The sequence below is a fragment of the Apium graveolens genome, chromosome 6 (genome assembly GCF_009905375.1).
Source record: "Apium graveolens cultivar Ventura chromosome 6, ASM990537v1, whole genome shotgun sequence".
Taxonomy (NCBI): Eukaryota; Viridiplantae; Streptophyta; class Magnoliopsida; order Apiales; family Apiaceae; genus Apium; species Apium graveolens.
In genome coordinates this window covers 236675064-236694225 of record NC_133652.1, presented here as the reverse complement: position 1 = coordinate 236694225, position 19162 = coordinate 236675064, and the positions used below count along the sequence as shown (strand labels likewise).

The 19162-nt window shown below is 35.0% G+C and overlaps 1 protein-coding gene across 6 annotated transcripts; it reads left to right on the top strand.

Annotated features, from left to right (window-relative positions):
* The first annotated feature begins 1422 nt into the window (after window positions 1-1422).
* LOC141668966 (DNA repair protein RAD51 homolog 2) lies at window positions 1423-18298 on the top strand. Of its 6 annotated transcripts, none has more exons than XR_012553285.1 (16): window positions 1423-1621; window positions 2261-2374; window positions 2480-2632; window positions 2843-2946; window positions 3046-3109; window positions 3202-3257; window positions 3695-3775; window positions 4335-4394; window positions 4497-4588; window positions 4744-4791; window positions 4876-4935; window positions 15455-15574; window positions 17052-17195; window positions 17459-17522; window positions 17790-17886; window positions 17977-18298. XR_012553285.1 is itself a non-coding variant. In XM_074476032.1 (15 exons), exons 1-14 carry the CDS (start codon window positions 1538-1540, stop codon window positions 17509-17511), a joined length of 1233 nt encoding a protein of 410 aa, XP_074332133.1. In that variant the 5' UTR covers window positions 1423-1537; the 3' UTR covers window positions 17512-17522; window positions 17977-18298. The 6 variants fall into 6 exon arrangements, 2 of the variants coding, with proteins under 2 accessions (XP_074332133.1, XP_074332134.1); XR_012553284.1 differs by having other exon boundaries at window positions 17459-17526; XM_074476032.1 differs by lacking the exon at window positions 17790-17886.
* Window positions 18299-19162: the final 864 nt, after the last annotated feature.

The following is a 19162-nucleotide window of genomic DNA, read 5'->3' as shown; positions in this document are numbered from 1 at the left end:
CCCGCTTGAAACATCATGCGGAGTTGTTGAGGCTGAGCTCAGACATCCACCACCATTTCCATTTTTTCCTCCAATCCCCCCAGCAAAAGAGGCTGTTGCTCTCGCAATTTTTCGAATAATCTTGAGCTTGATCTGCCCTCTTCTCGGGGGAAGACTTGTTTTTGGTATTTTGGTTGTTTTGCAATCTGTCAACTTCATTTTTATGAATAGGAAGTGGTGAAAGAGGAGAGAAAACAGGGGGGGGGACAGAGGATATAATGAAAAACTATTAAGCCTGAATGCTGGGAGAGGAGAGGTATGGGTAGTCTATAAATACTACTTGTGTGGGGCTCAGGGCTGAGACACAGTCAGACTCAGTTACTTAACTCTCAAGTTTAAGCAGTGTACAAATTTATTGACAGCACTACCATCTCATAGTCAATAACATTGAAAATTTATCAAGGAGATTGAGTAGGTGACAAAACCTCAAAGCTTCATAGACTGCCATTTGGCAGGTCATTTTCAGTACCTCCAGGCTCCAGGCTGTAACCTCCCCATGAATATTTGCTATTTTCTTCCTTTCTATAGCACTTTATCATTTATTAATGTCTTATGAAAGTTTGTAGTAACTTATTTATATGATACACAAATTTATATAATCAGAAATTTATGCTGACACAAGTATGCATGCATTTCTACGTTTGATAATACTACAAGAAATTTATCAGAAATTAATGTAGTATCGGAAATGGATCCGGACAAACTATTAATTTGACCAATTAAAATGTCACAAATGTTATTAGTGAAATATTTTGAGAACCTTTACGAGATTACCGGTAATAAGAATTAACCAAAAATTAAAAATTAATCGGATATTTTAATAATATTTAAACGGTTTGTCTAGCATGGTCATATGTTAAAAAAGTATAATTGATGAGTTCGTAAAAATTTTATTGGTGTAAATTTTTGTGCATGCTAGAGGTCCATCATTATTAATCTGTCCACCAATATTTTGTGGAAATCTCGACAAGTACTAACTCTTAATTCTTAACATGTGTTCATGTGCATATTTAAAATATTAGTTTAATTTTTAATAAAACAAACCATCCCCGAATTAATAGTTTCAATCATGGTTGTAAAAATCGGTAATCGGTACCAATCGGTTTAGATACCGATATACCGATTATGGATTAATGTGTAAACGGGCATTAATCGGAGTAATTAATTTGAACAAAAATCAGATATATTTAAATATTTTAATAATATTTAATATATTTACCTTATTTATTATGAAATATATAATTTAAAAATAATTTATAAATATTAATCAGATTTCAAAAAATACATCGACCAAATATTTTTTTTAAAATTAATCGGGAATTAATCAGGAATTATATTAAAAATCGGAGATTTTTAGAACGCTGTTTCGATTCGAAGCTAACTGCCACTTGGGCGCGACTCTATATACCCCTCTTCTCTAATACTACTATAATTCACAGAAGCAATTTGTCAAACACTTGTAGTTGTGACACACTCTTGTTTCCGAAGACAGGCAAAGATGGCTAATATGCTTATTAGTGAAATGCGTCTACCTAAATCAATTTCCAACATTTTTGCTGCCCGTAACTTGATTACTGCTAAGGTTATTACTCGCACGTTTCCCTTTTCTCTATCTTAATATCTGCTTATTACATCACATGTCTATTCTTATCTTTGTATTCAAATGTAATATGTTTAAGTTATTGCCAGATTTACTTCTGTATTGTGTTCTATAGTTGATGATTTAATAGCAAACAAATACTTTGTGTATTAAAGAGAGCTTGTCTATCTTCCACATTATTGGTTGTTTACGCAATGTTGGTTTCTTTTGTCGAATATATTGCTAGTTTACGCATTGTTGGTTACTTAATTACCTTTACAGTTATGTATAGAAATGCTTGAGCTTCCACGATTGTTGATCTATTTATCTAGTTTCACTGTGGCAATATAAATGGTTTGCTTTAAGTGTAATTTTTGTGAAGAGAAATACTAGAAGAAGGGATGAATAATTCATTTACAAATTGGTGCGATTATGAATATTTACTTTCTAAATAGAACAAATTCCATCCCGTCCAACCAGATGGGATATTAGAGTTTACACGCTGCTTAGTTTAGTCCTACACATTCTTATTTCCATAAACAAATCATTCCAATTTTATTTTTTTAAGGTCTGTTGTCATGTATTGTTGGAGCCAAAAGTTTAATGATAATGTCATTTTTTTATGTTTTCCCTCTGTTTCAGGATGCATTATCATTAACTGAATTTGAGTTGATGGAGCTATTAGACGTGGGATTATCAGAAGTGGCTTCAGCAATTGCCCACATTAGTGAAATCACTTGTCCACCGTATCAAACTGTGAGATTGTTAACTCCTGTAGTGAGCTCGTTAGCTTTTTACATGCGTGAGAAAGTGGTGTATAACTTGTATACTTAAAAATGGTTGTTTTAGTTGTGTTTCTAGGCTCTCTCACTGTGGAAGCAACAAAGTGAAAATGAGAATCATCCTGGCCATCTCCCCACACATCTGAAAGGGTTAGATGCAGCGTTATGTGGTGGGATACCGACTGGTGTTTTGACCGAGTTGGTTGGTCCTGCAGGAATTGGCAAAACGCAGGTAGTAGAACTAACTTTGCTTGAGTTATATTACACTTGTGCTCTCATAGAATCATCATTAAGGATGCTATTTGTTGTCTGTAACACTCTGTACTATTTACAAATGCCACTTAGTGGATTTACAGGGAACTGTGTGTCTGATATATAAATTTTATTAGTTGAATGTTAGACCATATAAACTAATAACCCTGTTTCTATTTATTTGTTGCAGTTTTGCCTAAAGCTTTCATTACTCGCTTCGCTACCTAAAACCTATGGAGGTTTGGGTGGCAAAGTCATATATATTGACGTAGAATCTAAATTCAGCTCAAAAAGGTACCAACAGGAAGTTTATGACAGTTCTTTTCTAGTGAAAAACGTACAATATCGTAATTTTGATTAGATATGAACACTGTCTGATTTTTTTGATCTCAGGTTGATAGAAATTGGATTTAGTAGTTTTCCAGAGTTATTTTGCATGAAAGGCATGGCCGAGGAGGTAAGCTATGTATTTAGATAATAATTCATATAAGTCCTCTTCTTCTGGTTATAGTCCGTGTCCCGAAAAGTAATATCCCAATCATATTACAGATGGCTGGTAGGATTATCGTTCTGCAACCAGAATCGCTCTCTGATTTTACTGAAAGGTAACGAATTGTATGTTTTTCCTATTAATTGATTACAACTCGAACACCCTGATGGTATACACAGATTATTGTTTATAAAATGCGCTTTAGATATAATCTTAGGCACATCATTTTGTTCCCCTCTTGGGAGATAACCAAGCCAACTATACTACAAGCATTCCACTTTGAATATAGCCGTTACTATCTAAGGCCGAAATTTCACAGCCTTCGGGTCATCTATTTGGTTCTCACTTGAACAAATCACCAGAGACTTCACGGGGAAATTGCCAAGCTACATTAACTTCCCTGGAGCCTGATTACTAGTTTTACACTTTAAGTTCATTCACTATGTTTGTATTCAAAGTACTCTATCCTTTATCTTTCTAAGATTTAGATATTTGGCATTAAAATTATTCGCTTAAATTTTGATTTACAATTGCTTGTATATCCTTTTCCAGCTTGCAACAAATAAAGGTTTCACTCCTTGAACAACAAGTGAAGTTGCTCATAGTCGATAGCATGACAGCCCTTGTTTCAGGGTAAGCATGATTTTCAGTAAAAATGTATACGACTGGACTTAGTTTGCTGTCCGATCTCTCCAAGAGTCTCTTGAAGCAACTACAAAATTCTGCACACATACATAAGTAGCAAAAAAAGAAATTCTGCACACTTTTTGCATGTTACACAGTTATACGTTTGTTATGTTGCTGTTAAGAAGGGGGGAGGAAAAGAATACACAACTTGAATTTTGCAGGGAAAATGTCATTCAAGTTTTCAGTTGCTCTATAAATCCTATTCTTTTTCCGTTGGTAAATCTTTCATTTGTCTCTGACAGTGCATGATCCTAGCCACTACAGTGCTCCATATGAATAGGGTTTTAATTGTTTGTGTGTAGTTCATGAGAATTGTGTCCCTTTGAAAAGATAAACAATTTCAATATCTCACACCTCAGCAATTATGCCCGGGGTGAAGGGTAATTGAACTTTTTTAACCGGTTATCTGTTTCTATTTCATTTTTTACCTCTTCAGTTTGTTAGTTCTTTCTGTGATGATCAATGGCATTGTTTTAGACCCTGACATGGTGAAACCTTAATTCAGGGAATATGAACAGGGTCCTTCAAGACAGAATCAACTGGGTTGGCATATTTCTTTTATAAAGTGAGCCATTGACTCTCTTATCCCTGTTCAAAGTTATCTAAATTTCTTTATTTGATGAATGTGTGTTCCGCCTATGTGATAATATCCCTTTAAATTCTTCAGGTCACTTGCAGAGTTTTCACAAATTCCTGTAGTAATGACAAACCAAGTACGATCCCAAAGCTTTGATCAGATTTCTCGCTATTCATTCCAAGGTACAGTATAACCCTGTTATCGATTTTACCATCGTAACAACTGCATGTTAGGTAGCAAGTAGTATAGTAAATCAATCCGACATAGGCTAATTTAAGGTTTTAATTATTAGTTACTATTGTTATTTTAACTTAAGTTATATGACTTTGGAAAAAAGCTCGAGTGGCCTTCGACAGAAGGGTACCTGTATTTGAAACTGACACAGGTAAAATTGATATTTAAGAGATCTAAGTCTTTGAATTCCTTACTCCTAAAAAGGTTTTTAATTCCTCGTACATCTTTCTGCAAGTGTCTTTCATCATCTACACATCAATGTCTCAGTCGCTAGTCCAAGGTGCAATATTTACAGGTTCTTCCTATTTTCAAGTTAATCTAATTCATATATCAGATTCCCATATTCCTATGCCTAAGAAAAATATCCGCGAACTAAATTGAACTTAGCCTCAATTAACTTACTAGGGCCATCAGGTTGATGCTTATCATCATATCTATAAACACTGAACTTAGCCTCAATTTGACTATTATGGTGATCAATTTGATTCTAATCCTTGCAAATAAATGTTATTTGTTACTTACATTTATTGGGTCTAATTTAGGTTATCCCTTCCAGGTTTCACAGACTACGATTTCAATTTTAAAGTTAATCACTATATGAAAAGACACATCAACACAAACGATTACAATGAACTTAAAATAGATATTTGGAAATTAAACTTATTTTTAAACTAAATATTCCATTATGAAAAAAGCCCTTCTTTCACAAAGCCCTAAGAAGAGAATTTAGTTCATCTTCTCGAAACAGAACACTAAACAACAGTGAATTCATTGTATGAAATATGCATTAGTGAATGATATAAAGAAATATCGAATGATAAGTTCACTCAACTCCAAAGCTTCCTTCAGTCTTTTTCCCCTTTAAGACTCTCTTCTCAAGTTTGTATCGGTTCTTTTATTCTCCTCCGTAGCGAGTCTATGATAAAGTTAGAAAGGAAAGATTACTAGACACTAATTAAGATGGGTTTGTGTAGCTGTTTCCCATAATTTTCAACTAATACGATAAAAATACCAAAAAACAGTACGATCTATTTCTAGATAAAAGACTCCTGAAATCTGATCTTGGCGAGACGGATGAGTAAGGGTGTAAACGAGCCAAACTGTTCGTGAACTACTCGAGCTCGACTCGCAAAAAATTCGAATTTGGCTCGAAAATAATCAAGCCGAGCTCGAGCTTTTCAAATTTATAACCGAGCCGAGCTCGAGCTTCAAATTACTCGGCTCATAAGGTTCGCGAGCTTTATCGAGTCTCTATTATTTTTATTTTTTTTATTATAAATATATTTTTATATAAATATTTAATATTTTTTATATATTATATATATATTTTATTGAATCAAACTCGAGCCGAACTCGAGCCGAACCGATCATATTTCAAGTTTTTGTTAATATTTAATGAAATTATTTTGAGCTTTCGAGCCAAACTCGAGCCTACCGAACTTTTTACGAGCCCAGTTTCGAACTTGAAATTAAAGGTTTGGTCGAACTCGAGCTCCAGCTCGTACTATTTTAATCGAGATCGAGCCGAGCTTGACAGTGTTCGACTCAGCTCGGCTCAATTACACCCCTAGACATGAGTGTGGAATAGGCATCAACTTTTCAGCTAAATTTGATCAATGACTCTTGAGAGAGTATTGAAATGCTCGAGCGAGGGTTGGTAAGAAGTTCAGAAGGTATGACCTTGAGTGACCTTGAGTGATACTGAGAAATGCTTGCTTGAGGGAGAGGTGACAGAAAGTTTAATGTTGTACGAGCATAGTAAAAATGCCACTATCGTGGGCTAACATCCCGGTGGTTACTATTTCTTGGCTTTTCTCTCCTTTGTATCAATTCCCTTGGCTTATCAAATCACAAATCTAACTCCAAGTCACATTCTAAAACTTCTAAGGGATATTCTCTATGGTACCACTATAAAATTGCCTTTTCTCGCCGATACCATCACTTTATTGGCTTCTAGTTGTGGTGACCTTGTGCATTTGGTTTTTCAGTAATAATACCCTCGTGTTAAGTAAAATAGATTTCAGACTGGAAAAAAATAGTATATTTGAAATTTTTGTGAAAAAATACATAAATTTGATACTTAAATTATTTAAATTAGAGTCAATATGAGTGAAATATTAATGTTCAAAGTTTGACTATGATGTTTAAATATATCTCATTCATTTTAAATCCATTTAACATGATCCAAAGGTCCATTTCATGTATTTTGGGAAAAAATTCAAATATACAGTTTGTTTTCCGGTCCAAAATCAATTTTTTTGAATTTTACTTAACACGAGGTATCCCTAGTGAAAAATAAAATGTACCAGCGAGAAAACATAATTTGACGGTGGTACCATAAAGAATATCGAACTTTTAATCCTTCCAGTTTGGATATCCGTAGATAATATTAAATTATTCTAAATATAAATTGATAACCATATTGATTAATTTATAGAGATAATAATAATAAATATATTGAAAATGAAGGAGTGTCAGAATTAGGCTTGTCAACGGGTCGAATTTGGATCGGATTTAAGTAAATCCATATCCAAATTCATTTAATTTTTTCGGATCAGATTCGTATCGGATCGCGTGTCGGATAAATTATAGCTCAATCCATATCCGCCCCATTAGGATTTTCGGATTTCGGATCGGAGCTCCAATCCATTTAGATCTAAATATATAAAATTTCTTAAATTAAATTATTCTTGCTACATGCTGATTTCTAAAAATGAAAATAAAAAATATTTGGAAATTAAAGCTATCTAATATTGCAAATATGCAATGACATAATCACCAGACCCATCAATTACGGTATTTGGTAATTACGGTATTTGGTGGGAGTTAGAACTCTAAAACTCAATTATTATTTAGAATTTAGAAGGGTTATTAGATTATAGAATAATTTATGAAATAAAATATTTATTTTATTTATTAATTACGCAATTTAATTGCACAATAATTTTGTAAGTTTTTTTTAAAATTACCAAAAGTTACGAAAAGTAACTTTAAGAAAATTAAAATACTTGTAAAATTAAGTGTATAATGTGCGTAAAATCAATTTATCATCTAATGAAAAAAAAATCTCTCGAAATGGAATAAACTAATTATTCAACTTATCACACGAGGAACATCGAAAATGAACGAACAAAGAAAAATATTTGTAAAATAAAGTGTATAAAGCTAAAAATGTGAGGAAAAAACCCGATATCATCTTTTTTGTCGGGAGAATAACATTAAAAAAAGAACGAACGAAGAAAAATATGAAATGATACGATGCGTGTTTAGATAAATGTGCAAGACATTCAAAGACTAATGTCATCGAATTTCAATTTATTTATTTTTGCATATTGAAACGAGTCATGAATCTTAAAATATAGCACCAATATAGTTACATCACAAAAATTTGCACATAGATTCAGTTTTGAGGATTCATGTAGCGAAATTAAATTATTAGTAAATTGTTTATGTAAAATTTCACTTTTCTACGGTTAAATATAGATATATTCTGAAAGTTGCATAACCGGCAAATATATGAATACATTTGAATAGTTTATGTATCAGGTTCAATATATAAATCGCAAGGAAGAAATATTAAGGAATTTAAATTTATTGAAAATTTTGTACTTAGAAACTTAAAATATTTAAATATATAGATTTTATTATATATATATATAATATAAGCCAGATCGGGTTTTTAACAGATCGGATCACGTAAAATCAATATCCGCTTCTTACTGGATCGGATCCTTATCGGATCGGATTTTTAGCGGATCAGACATTTTTTTATACAATCCATATCCATTTATCAAGCTCCGGATCGAATCGGATCGGATCGGACCGGATCCCCGCTCCATTGACAAGCCTGGTCAGAATGGTGGCAAGGGTGCTCCTACTGCCTATATATATACATACATACAAGGTCATGTTCCTCTTATAACCATTAGCCTAAGAACTCTTAGAACCTATACATCTTAGGTAAGTTACCTAAGATTCTCTGAGAGAACTGGCTTTATTTCGTAATTTTGTATTCTTTAGTTGAACTTTGTATGTTGTATTAAAATTATGAGATATTTTAACAATTGAATTTACAGAGTCCATTAAAAAATTAGGGTTCTGTATTAATTAGGGTTTTCTAGCGCTTTATTGTGTAGTTATAATATGCTATTTACGTAGAGTTCATGTGTAGAACATAACATTTTGTAGCAAAATTCACTTTATTATGTAGTATTAATATACTATATACGTAGAGTTCAGGCATAGAATTTTGTCTTATTTGTAGTATTAATTAGGGTTTTGTAGTAAAATTGCGCATGCAGCATGCAAAATGTCGTGTTTATGTATTATGTTTTGAAAACATTTTTAAGCATACACAACGATGTATATATGTTTAGATCTTGAGAGTCTATTTAAAATTTAATTCGCATGGTTCTAAGGTTCTATTTTAAGGATTGGTTCTAAGTTGAGCGCGAACCTATATATATAGTAGTTACTCTATATAGTAATAAAAAATTACTGTCCCAATTTGGGCTAGTTATAATTAAGAATAACCACTACATTGTAATATATATATGTAAGAGGAGGTTCAATGTTTAAGAGAGAACCCTCCTTATATATACTAGCTTAAAATCCCTTAAAATCCCGTGCATCCGTTAATATTTAAGAAAATTTAAAATTTTATTCATCAAATCAGATAATTATTTTAATTTATTTATATAAATATATAATAATTATAAATTTATAATAAAAATAATAAAAGAATTACAAAGAAACCGTGATCATAATTTAGTAGGATAAGATTTGATCGTAGTTTAGTAGAAAAAGATTTGATCGTAGTTTAGCGGGATACGGTGACTATATCAAATAATTTAACATGTATATAACAGTGATAGGGAAGAAAATAAGGCCTGGGTATATAATTAACGTTGCATTAATCATATCAGAATTGTGCCAACAGCTAGGCCCATTTGAGAAGGTCCAAAACCTTGAGTATTAATTAATTTCGTAATTAATTAATAAAGGATAAGCCAGCTGATAAGATGAGTCCTAGTAGAGAAATAAATCCTTATAGATTGGCCTCCAAGGAACCTGGTGGGATAAGGAATCCTTATAGACTTGCCCACCAAGTTTCCTAACCCAAGTCCAATTCAAAGACTCCCAACATCTATATAAGGGGCCTCACCCCACAGATCAGAACTATGTTTTTTGACTTGATCCTTGACATACAGCAAGGTACTTAGGCATCTTGTAAGGCAGATCGAGTCACGAAACACAAGAGCAGTCAAATCTAGCCTCGAAGCTCACGTTCCATAGTAATAAACACAGCAATTAGTATACCTTAGTTTTTGATCCATAACATTTGGCGCCGTCTGTGGGAAAGTACAACAACCATGGCGAGAACATGGAGAACAAGCAGCGCCCTTGAAGGAGGAACACCCGCGGGATAACCCAAGCGATTTCGTCAACAGTGGAGGTACCTCCGCATTCAACCTATGCCGCCACCCAAGGAGAAGCCCAGGTAGGGGCTGTTGGGGTTAAACCCAATAGGTAGTATGGTCTTGGTGATAGAAAACATAATTGAATTGGGTAATAATTGTATGGGTAGACAATTATTATCATAATTGAGTTGGGTAATAATTGTATGTGTTGACAATTATTATTATAATGAGAATGGGTAATAATTGTATGGGTAGACAATTATTATTGTAATCAGATTAGGTATGTCTTGTTGGCTAAGTTTGTGATGGCCATATATACGTAGTCATGTTATTGTTTTGATGTATGCTTGAGTATTGTTTGACTTAAGTATCGCTTGAGTGAATACCGTTTGGTGAGATTGATCGTATTATTGATAATTGTTTTGATTAATAATACAAGTTGGAACGTGGGTTTTTCCGCGTCATATATTGAGTGTGTGTTTTGCATTGTTTGTTTGGTTCTATACTTGTGTGTGTTCCCCCTAACAATTGGTATCAAGAGCCAATGTTCATGATGGAGAAGGTTGGGGGATTTGAAATTGAATTGTTTAATGGAAGAAACAATTTTACCTTGTGGCAAAGTACGGTAAAATATCTGTTAATTCAACGAGGGTTATATGCGACTCTCGGAGGGAAGAAGCCTACTGAAGTTGATGATACAAAGTGGGGAGACATGAAGTTACGTGCGGCATCAACGATCCGGTTGGCCCTTGCACCGGAAATCAAGTATGATGTTCTTGAAGAGGACAATCCCAAGAATTTGTGGGAGAAGTTAACGAAGACTTATCACTCAATGTCTTTGGCCAACAAGCTGTTTCTCAAGAAATATCTGTTTGGGCTCAAGATGGAAGAAGACGGAGATTTAAGAGATCATCTGAATCGTTTTAATGGCTTAATCAACCAGCTAAATAATTTGGATGAAAAATTAAAGGATGAGGACAAATCTGTTCTACTACTAGTGTCTCTACCGAAGAAGTATAATACTGTGATGACTTCTTTATTGGTTGGGAAAACGAAGTTAGATTTGGATGAGACTATTGTTGTTCTTTTGGAGGCCGAAAGATTGATGAAACAAGAATCGAGTGACACATCTGATGGAAGTGCATTTGTGGTACGTTCGCGTGACACGGAAAAGAAGTATGCTAAGAAACATAACCCTAATATCAGGTGTTTTTATTGTGAGGAATTGAGTCATATACAATTTATGTGTCCAAAGGCAAGAGAAGACTTGAGAGAGTTGAAGAAAAATCGAGGGGATAGTGTTTCGCTTGTAGAAGCTGATGAAGATGTTCTTTTGGTTCAAGAAGAGAAGGGATCAAAAGAAGAATGGGTGCTTGACTCGGGATGTTCTCATCACATATGTGGTAGGAGGGAGTGGTTCTCGTCCTATAAAAAGTGTGAGGGAAAGATTGTAACTTTACCGAACGGTAAAACGGTAAAGGTTGCTGGCATTGCTGAGGTAACAATGAAACGTCACAACGGTCGTGTTCAGAAGTTAACTCAAGTAAGATACATACCGGAGTTAAATCGAAATCTGATTTCGTTGGGTAAATTAGTTGATTTGGGATATACTGTTATGATGAAGAACAGTATGTTGAAAGTTACTAAAGGAGATTTAGAGATACTCAAAGGTCGAAAAGATAAGAGAAATCTTTTTGTACTAGAAGGAGGGGTTATTGTTCGAGGGGAGGTATTGGGCGATCGACGTCGATGGCTTGATGGTGACCGTTAATTCGGCTGTGCATGAAATCATATTGGGTTGAAGGGGAGGATTGTTGGGGTTAAACCCAATAGGCAGTATGGTCTTGGTGATAGAAAACATAATTGAATTGGGTAATAATTGTATGGGTAGACAATTATTATCATAATTGAGTTGGGTAATAATTGTATGTGTTGACAATTATTATTATTATAATGAGAATGAGTAATAATTGTATGGGTAGACAATTATTATTGTAATCAGATTAGGTATGTCTTGTTGGCTAAGTTTGTGATGGCTATATATACGTAGTCATGTTATTGTTTTGATGTATGCTTGAGTATTGTTTGACTTAAGTATCGCTTGAGTGAATACCGTTTGGTGAGATTGATTGTATTATTGATAATTGTTTTGATTAATAATACAAGTTGGGACGTGGGTTTTTCCGCGTCATATATTGAGTGTGTGTTTTGCATTGTTTATTCGGTTCTATACTTTTGTGTGTTCCCCCTAACAGGGGCAACTGAACCTTAGCCACAAGGGACGATTCCCTCGGCTACTCAAGGGACGAATCCCCAACTTCAGCAGCTACATACACATGTGAATTCTCGACCCGTTGGGTGTGAGTTTTCAACTATTGTGACTACTAACCCCCCTTAAGGGATGCCCCTTTACCCTGAGGTTGGAGGCAGTGGACATGCTGGACGGGGTGAAGTACGAGGGCGAACACCCCCTACATACATGGTTTGGCTCCTATCCCGGAGGATCAGGAATTTTCTGGTCCTTATATTGAAAGAGACTCCGAATCTTCTGATAATGAAGTGGCTCCAAGAAGGAGACGTGCTGGCAAAGAGCCGATGGCTGATGGTAACCAACGTCCTAGAAGCACCCGAGGGGTGAATCCCCAAGAAGTGCAGGAGAGAATCAAGGCCCATGAGACTGAGATTCAAAGGCTAAAGCGCGACTTGGAGGCGCACCAGGTTCCGAGGCCCCCATTACCACCTAGGGGGAGACAAGGTAGCCATGATAGCACTGCAACAGGGAACTAGGGATGAGTTCTTCAAGATGTCCTTGGCCAAGCGCCCCCCTGAAAGCATGTTGCAGCTCCAAGATAGGGCCAGGAAGTACATCAAAGTGGAGGAGAGCACGAGGAAGACAGTAGTAAGTAACGAGCCCACTGGAGGCAAGAAGCGAAAAACTGATCTGAAATATATTGCTAAGGACAAGTATCCCAGAACTGAGCAAAACCCTGATTCAACCCCAAAGAAGGGAGGACCTGGACAAAAGTTCACTGAATACGCTAAGCTGAATGCTCTTAGAAGCCAGATCTTGATGGAAATCGAGAAAGATCAAGATATTCGTTGGCCTAAACCCTTGAAGGCTGATCCTGCCAAGCTAGATAAGAGCAAATATTGTAGATTTCACAAAGATGTTGGTCATGACACCGATGAGTGTAGGCAACTGAAAGATGAAATAGAATTCCTCATTCGGAAAGGAAGATTGAACAAATACACTGGGGAAGGAAGAGATAGGAATAACAATGGGAGAAAGAACTATGAAGATCGTAGGATGGACCAAGACGATCAGGGGCGAAAACCCCAGCCTAGGGGACCGGTTATAAATGCAATCTTTGGAGGACCGACTGCTGCTGGATTATCCAAGAACTCCAGGAAAGCATATACCAGAGTAGTTATGCATATTGTTGGGGAAGCCCCGAAGAGGGCCAGGACAGGAGTGACAATGGCTTTTGATGATTCTGACCTAGAGGGTGTGAAATTTTCCCATGACGACCCGCTGGTCATAACACCGATAATAGGAAACATCCCGGTTAAGAGGGTCCTTGTGGATAATGGTGCTTCAGTGGATATCTTGCTCCATGACACCTTTTTAAGAATGGGTTATAATGATTCTCAACTAACCCCAACCGATATGCCGATATATGGATTTGCGGGAGTGGAGTGTCCCGTGGAAGGGATAATCAAGTTGCCGATGACCATAGGACATTAACCAAGACAAGCAACACAGATGTTGGACTTTGTGGTGGTGAAGGCTAGTTCAACTTATAATGCTATCATGGGGAGAACATGGATACATGCCTTCAAGGCAGTCCCTTCTTCCTACCATTCAGTTATGAAGTTTCCCACCTGGAATGGGATTGGAGAAGAGAGAGGAGATCAAAAAATGGCTAGAAGTTGTTATGTAGCCTCTCTGAGGGCAGATGGAGTTGGGGGTCAAGTTCTGCCTATTGAAGATCTGGATATCCGAGAAAATGATGAGAAAAGAGGGAAGCCAGTAGAAGACTTGGTTTCGATTCCTTTAGCTCCCGAGGATCCTGAGAAAGTGACTTTCGTTGGAGCCACACTAGAGGAGCCCCTTAGAGGGAAGTTGGTGAAATTTTTGCAAGAAAATAGTGATGTGTTTGCATGGTCGGTAGCTGATATGCCAGGCATAGACCCGAAACTGATTACTCACAAGCTGAATGTGGATCCGAGTCGGAAGACGGTGAAGTAAAAGAAAAAAAGTTTTGCTCCAGAGAGGCAAGAAACTATAAAACAGGAAGTAGAGAACCTTTTAGAGGCTGGTTTCATTGAGGAGATACAATTTCCAGAATGGTTAGCAAACCCTGTAATGGTGAAGAAGGCCAACTAAGCAGGTTGCACAATTCCTGTGGGAAAACATCATGTGCCGGTATGGATTTCCCCGCATCCTAGTCACTGACAATGGAACACAGTTCAACAATGAGGAATTCAAGAAGTATTGTGAAGAGAATGAAATTGAATTACGATTCACCTTTGTGGCTCACCCGCAAGCCAATGGGCAAGCGGAAGTGGTGAATCGAATAATCCTGGATGGACTAAAGAAGAGGATCGAGAAGTCGAGGAACAACTGGGTGGATGAAATACTCCCAATACTATGGGCCTATAGGACTACCTGTAGAGTCACGACTGGAGCAACTCCCTTCATGTTAGCATATAGGGTAGAAGCGGTTGTATATAATTAACGTTGCATTAATCATATCAGAATTGGGCCAACAGCTAGGCCCAATTGAGAAGGCCCAAATCTTGAATATTAATTAATTTCGTAATTAATTAATAAAGGATAAGCCAGCTGATAAGATGAGTCCTGATAGAGAAATAAATCCTTGTCATTTGGCCTCCAAGGAACCTGGTGGGATAAGGAATCAGCTTCCTGCTTCTTAGGACTCTAAAGTCCATTCTGATTATGAGACTTGCCCACCAAGTCTCCTAACCCAAGTCCAATTCAAGGACTCCCAACATCTATATAAGGGGCCTCACCCCACAGATCAGAACTACGTTTTTTGACTTGATGTTTGACATACAGCAAGGTACGTAGGCATCTTGTAAGGCAGATCGAGTCACGAAACACAAGAGCAGTCAAATCTAGCCTCGAAGCTCACGTTCCCTAGTAATAAACACAACAATTAGTATACCTTAGTTTTTGATCCATAACAAACACTATTTATTTTTACTTTTAATAACCAAAATAGGGGATAACCGTTGAATCAAAATATACCCCATTCCGGTTATTATAGTATAGTATAGATGTAATTGTGTATATATGTTATATCATACAATTATATTTTCAAACATTCTGCTTAAAAATGGTAAATGAACTCCAAAAAATAACTTGTACAGGGCCAATTCAGTTCGGTGACAAAGAGGATCCAACAAGATCTGATTCCCATCTCGTTGCAGCTCTTGGGATTAATTGGGCGCATGCTGTTACCATTCGTCTCGTGCTTGAATCTATATCAGGTTTGTTTGACCATTGACTGCTCTACAATGCTCTTTCCCGCAGAAGATGATGCTAAGTGTTCAACTGATGAGTTCAATTTTTTACTGGTTGCCTAGATGCGTTTTTCTTACTAATCAAAATCGTTAAGTGATACCATGTTCCTTTTTCTTTGATATGCTTTCTCATTGTTCTGTGCAATTTTTTCGAACATGTTAACCTTATGCTTATTCTTGCTTTTCTACAAGAACTGTTACGATGCATTATTTTTATTTCTTAGAACACAGCCACAGTTTGTCCTTTTCAAGGTTGTTGACGAATTGTAATTACTGATTAGTTTCTCCATACATTATGTTTCACTATAATGAGAGTATTGGTAGTGTCGTACATTAAAATTATGGTTAAATTATACTCCCTTCATCCCTTTGAGTTGTTAACATTTGAAATGAAGTGTTCGACACACATTTTAAGGCTCATATCTAGTAAAGTTTCATATATTATTTCTATTTTTTTTTCTTCTGAATAAATATTAAATATTTGAACTTTTATTCAAAAAAAGAAAAGTTTCAAAATAAGTCATACAACTATACTAGATAAGAGCCTTAAAATGCGTGTCGAACACTTCATTTCAAATGTTAACAACTCAAAGTGACGGAGGGAGTACTTTATTAAATTATGTATGCTAAAAATTTTACCCCATTTATCTAACTGACAAGTATTATTTTTATCCTTGACTCATCAGTTTTATGTATATATTAATTTTAAATACAGAATATATTTGTTAAATATATTGTGTGCCTCTGCCTTTTGTATGGTGTTAGAGTCTTCTTGTCAGTTATTTTAACTTGAGTGGAAAGCAAATTATATTTGTTATTATAAATTATTAACATAAATTTTAGTAGATTCGATTGTTTAGATTAAAAATACGAGAGGCATAGTACGTAACTTCTAATAAAGTGATCCAGCTTCTGCTAACATCTTTCATTTTACTATCTTTAATTATTCTTGAGTTCTAATAAAGTGATCCAATTACTGTATTTCATTTTACTAACTTCTAATAATGCTCAGAAATATGTTTTGCAGTTCTCCCCCATATGTACCAAGCATTTTTTCATTATATTTTTTTATAAAGAAAATCAACACCATATTTATAAACCAATCTTTCTTATTTATAATTTTTGTTAATACTTGTGCGAACTTTTCATTTATTGCCCTAGTAGTTTTATGCAAGCTTCCGGTGATTATAAATTTGAATCAGTTTTTCTTGCATTAAGTTGACAATTGTAGTTTATATACTGACAATATTTATCTTTGGAGTATGCTCAGAAATGACCCAATTAAAGTTGATGATAAGTAATGATAAATCCTTCAAGTTCTTAGCTTTAGCACTCCTTCAAAATTAGTCATACTGTAGATTGTACGTGCTGTACAAGTTAATCAGTTCCCAGTTCAATTTCTGATGATGTAGTGACTATGAATATGTTTGCATTTGTTTTGTAGGCCAGAGATTTATAAAGGTGGCAAAATCTCCAATATCGCCTCCTTTTGCATTTCCTTTCAACATAACTGCATCAGGAATTTTGCTGCTTAGTGATGATGGAAGAGAGATGTCAGGGCCTCAAATAAACTCCATACGCCATCAAGGTTTAATATGACTCATTTAATTCTCGAGCCTTTCTATCTTTTACGTAACACTTGCGCGTTTTTACTTGTACCAAGCATCCTAAATTTTTGAACAACTTATAATTCTATATTGTAGCATCACCTGAGTCCTTGCTTATAATTTGGGATTGTGGGTTATCTGTTTTATATGTATCTGGAATACATATTGACTAAAATATTACTTGCATGTTTTGTGCTGGAGATGTTTGTACAAGTTTTAAAAGTTATTTTTTTTATGAATGCAGGTCATGGTGCCATAATCCATCCCATGCAAAAAGACGATCATGAATCAGATTAAAAGATGCATAAGTAGGCATGCTTCTGACCTCATAATGTTTAAGTTATTGAGTGTAGATATTTCGTAACAAGTAAAATGTCTACAATTCACCATTTTTGAAATACATGAGCTTTTCGTGTGCATATATTTTCAATTTAAGAGTCTTGAATATGATTGTTTCTTTGCAACAGAAATTGCATGAATTGGCTTCAATTAATTGACAAAGACATATGGGGGCTATACTTGTACTTTATAACTAGTCATGATCATTTTCTGATAGTGTCGTTACTGATTTGCAGACTGCAGTGCAAGATAGTTGAAACAATTGATCAGTTACTAAGAAACATAGATCTTTACTTGTTAGACTTGGACACACCTAATAACACAATCGATCTGGTATATGACCTAATAACACAATCGATCTGGTATATGTTTTCCTGTCCTTGTACTAATTTTTTTTAATCGTATTTGTTACTGTGGTGACAGTCTTTTGGAGCAAGGGCATTTAAGTTAATTTTGCTAGAACCTGGAAGAAAAGCACCAACATGGAAGGAAAACAGAAAAAAAGGATTTCAGAATGGTATAAAAACGGGGCAAAAATCCATGCAACAGTCGCCGAGGGTGGACAGTATTATGTGAAAGAAAAATTGTGGTAGGATTTCAAATAGTTTCCGAAATAGATAAATAGCTGCGTATAGCTGAGTTTTAGAAAACACATGATTCTTGCTTTACCAGTTACAGCTTACAGTACATATTTATAGTTTGAATTTCTTTATTTTTGCGCTTGAAAACTTCCTGCCTTTGTCAATCTGGATGTCTTTCGCAAGTGAATTTTTTTTTTTTTGCAATTTTTTGGTTCTTACATGCACTGATATACAATATACATAATGCAATTACTCGAATGCAGTGTAATGACGTTAGAGATCTTGAAATCTTGAATATCATGTATTAGGCATATGAGTCGAGTTCCTTGGTTTGTAATTGAAAATGTATTTTTTTGACAAATATGGCTAGCTTTATGTAATAAGAAATTTTTGAAATGAATAAGATGAGACAAAGGATGATAAACTTTTAGACACTTAAAATATCCAATCCTTAAATATGTTTGATAACCTTAATTTTTAAATTTATTATAAGATAGGTATACACACAATATCGTAAAAAGGGAGAGAGAGGGCTTAAAATAAAAAATTCATTCTGATATTAATTGTGGGTGTCATTTGTATGTACAAGTATACTGTTCTTACAAATTAAATATAAATACACATATATAATAATAAATTACGGGAAATATGAATCGGGTCGAGTTATAGGCACATAAGCATTGAACGACCTTCTGGATTAAAACTAATATGGACGGACTATGATTCAACAAGAATGAATTTGCGTGCTGAAGCATAACAATATTAGTAAATTGCATCAACATGGTAGCACCTTTAATCCCCTCGATACACTTTATTCTCTTCTGCTAAACAACTTAATTATTCATGTTTCTACCACCTTCTCCGACTAAACATTTTTTATTGCGATTATCAACTCTTATAATAATGTAATAAAATACCCGACATCTTATATTCTTCCACTGATATTTTTGTCCTAGTGGCAACTTAACCTTTGGATTTTATCCAACTTTACCATAATGCTTTATAAATTAAGTGCACTGACCGACATG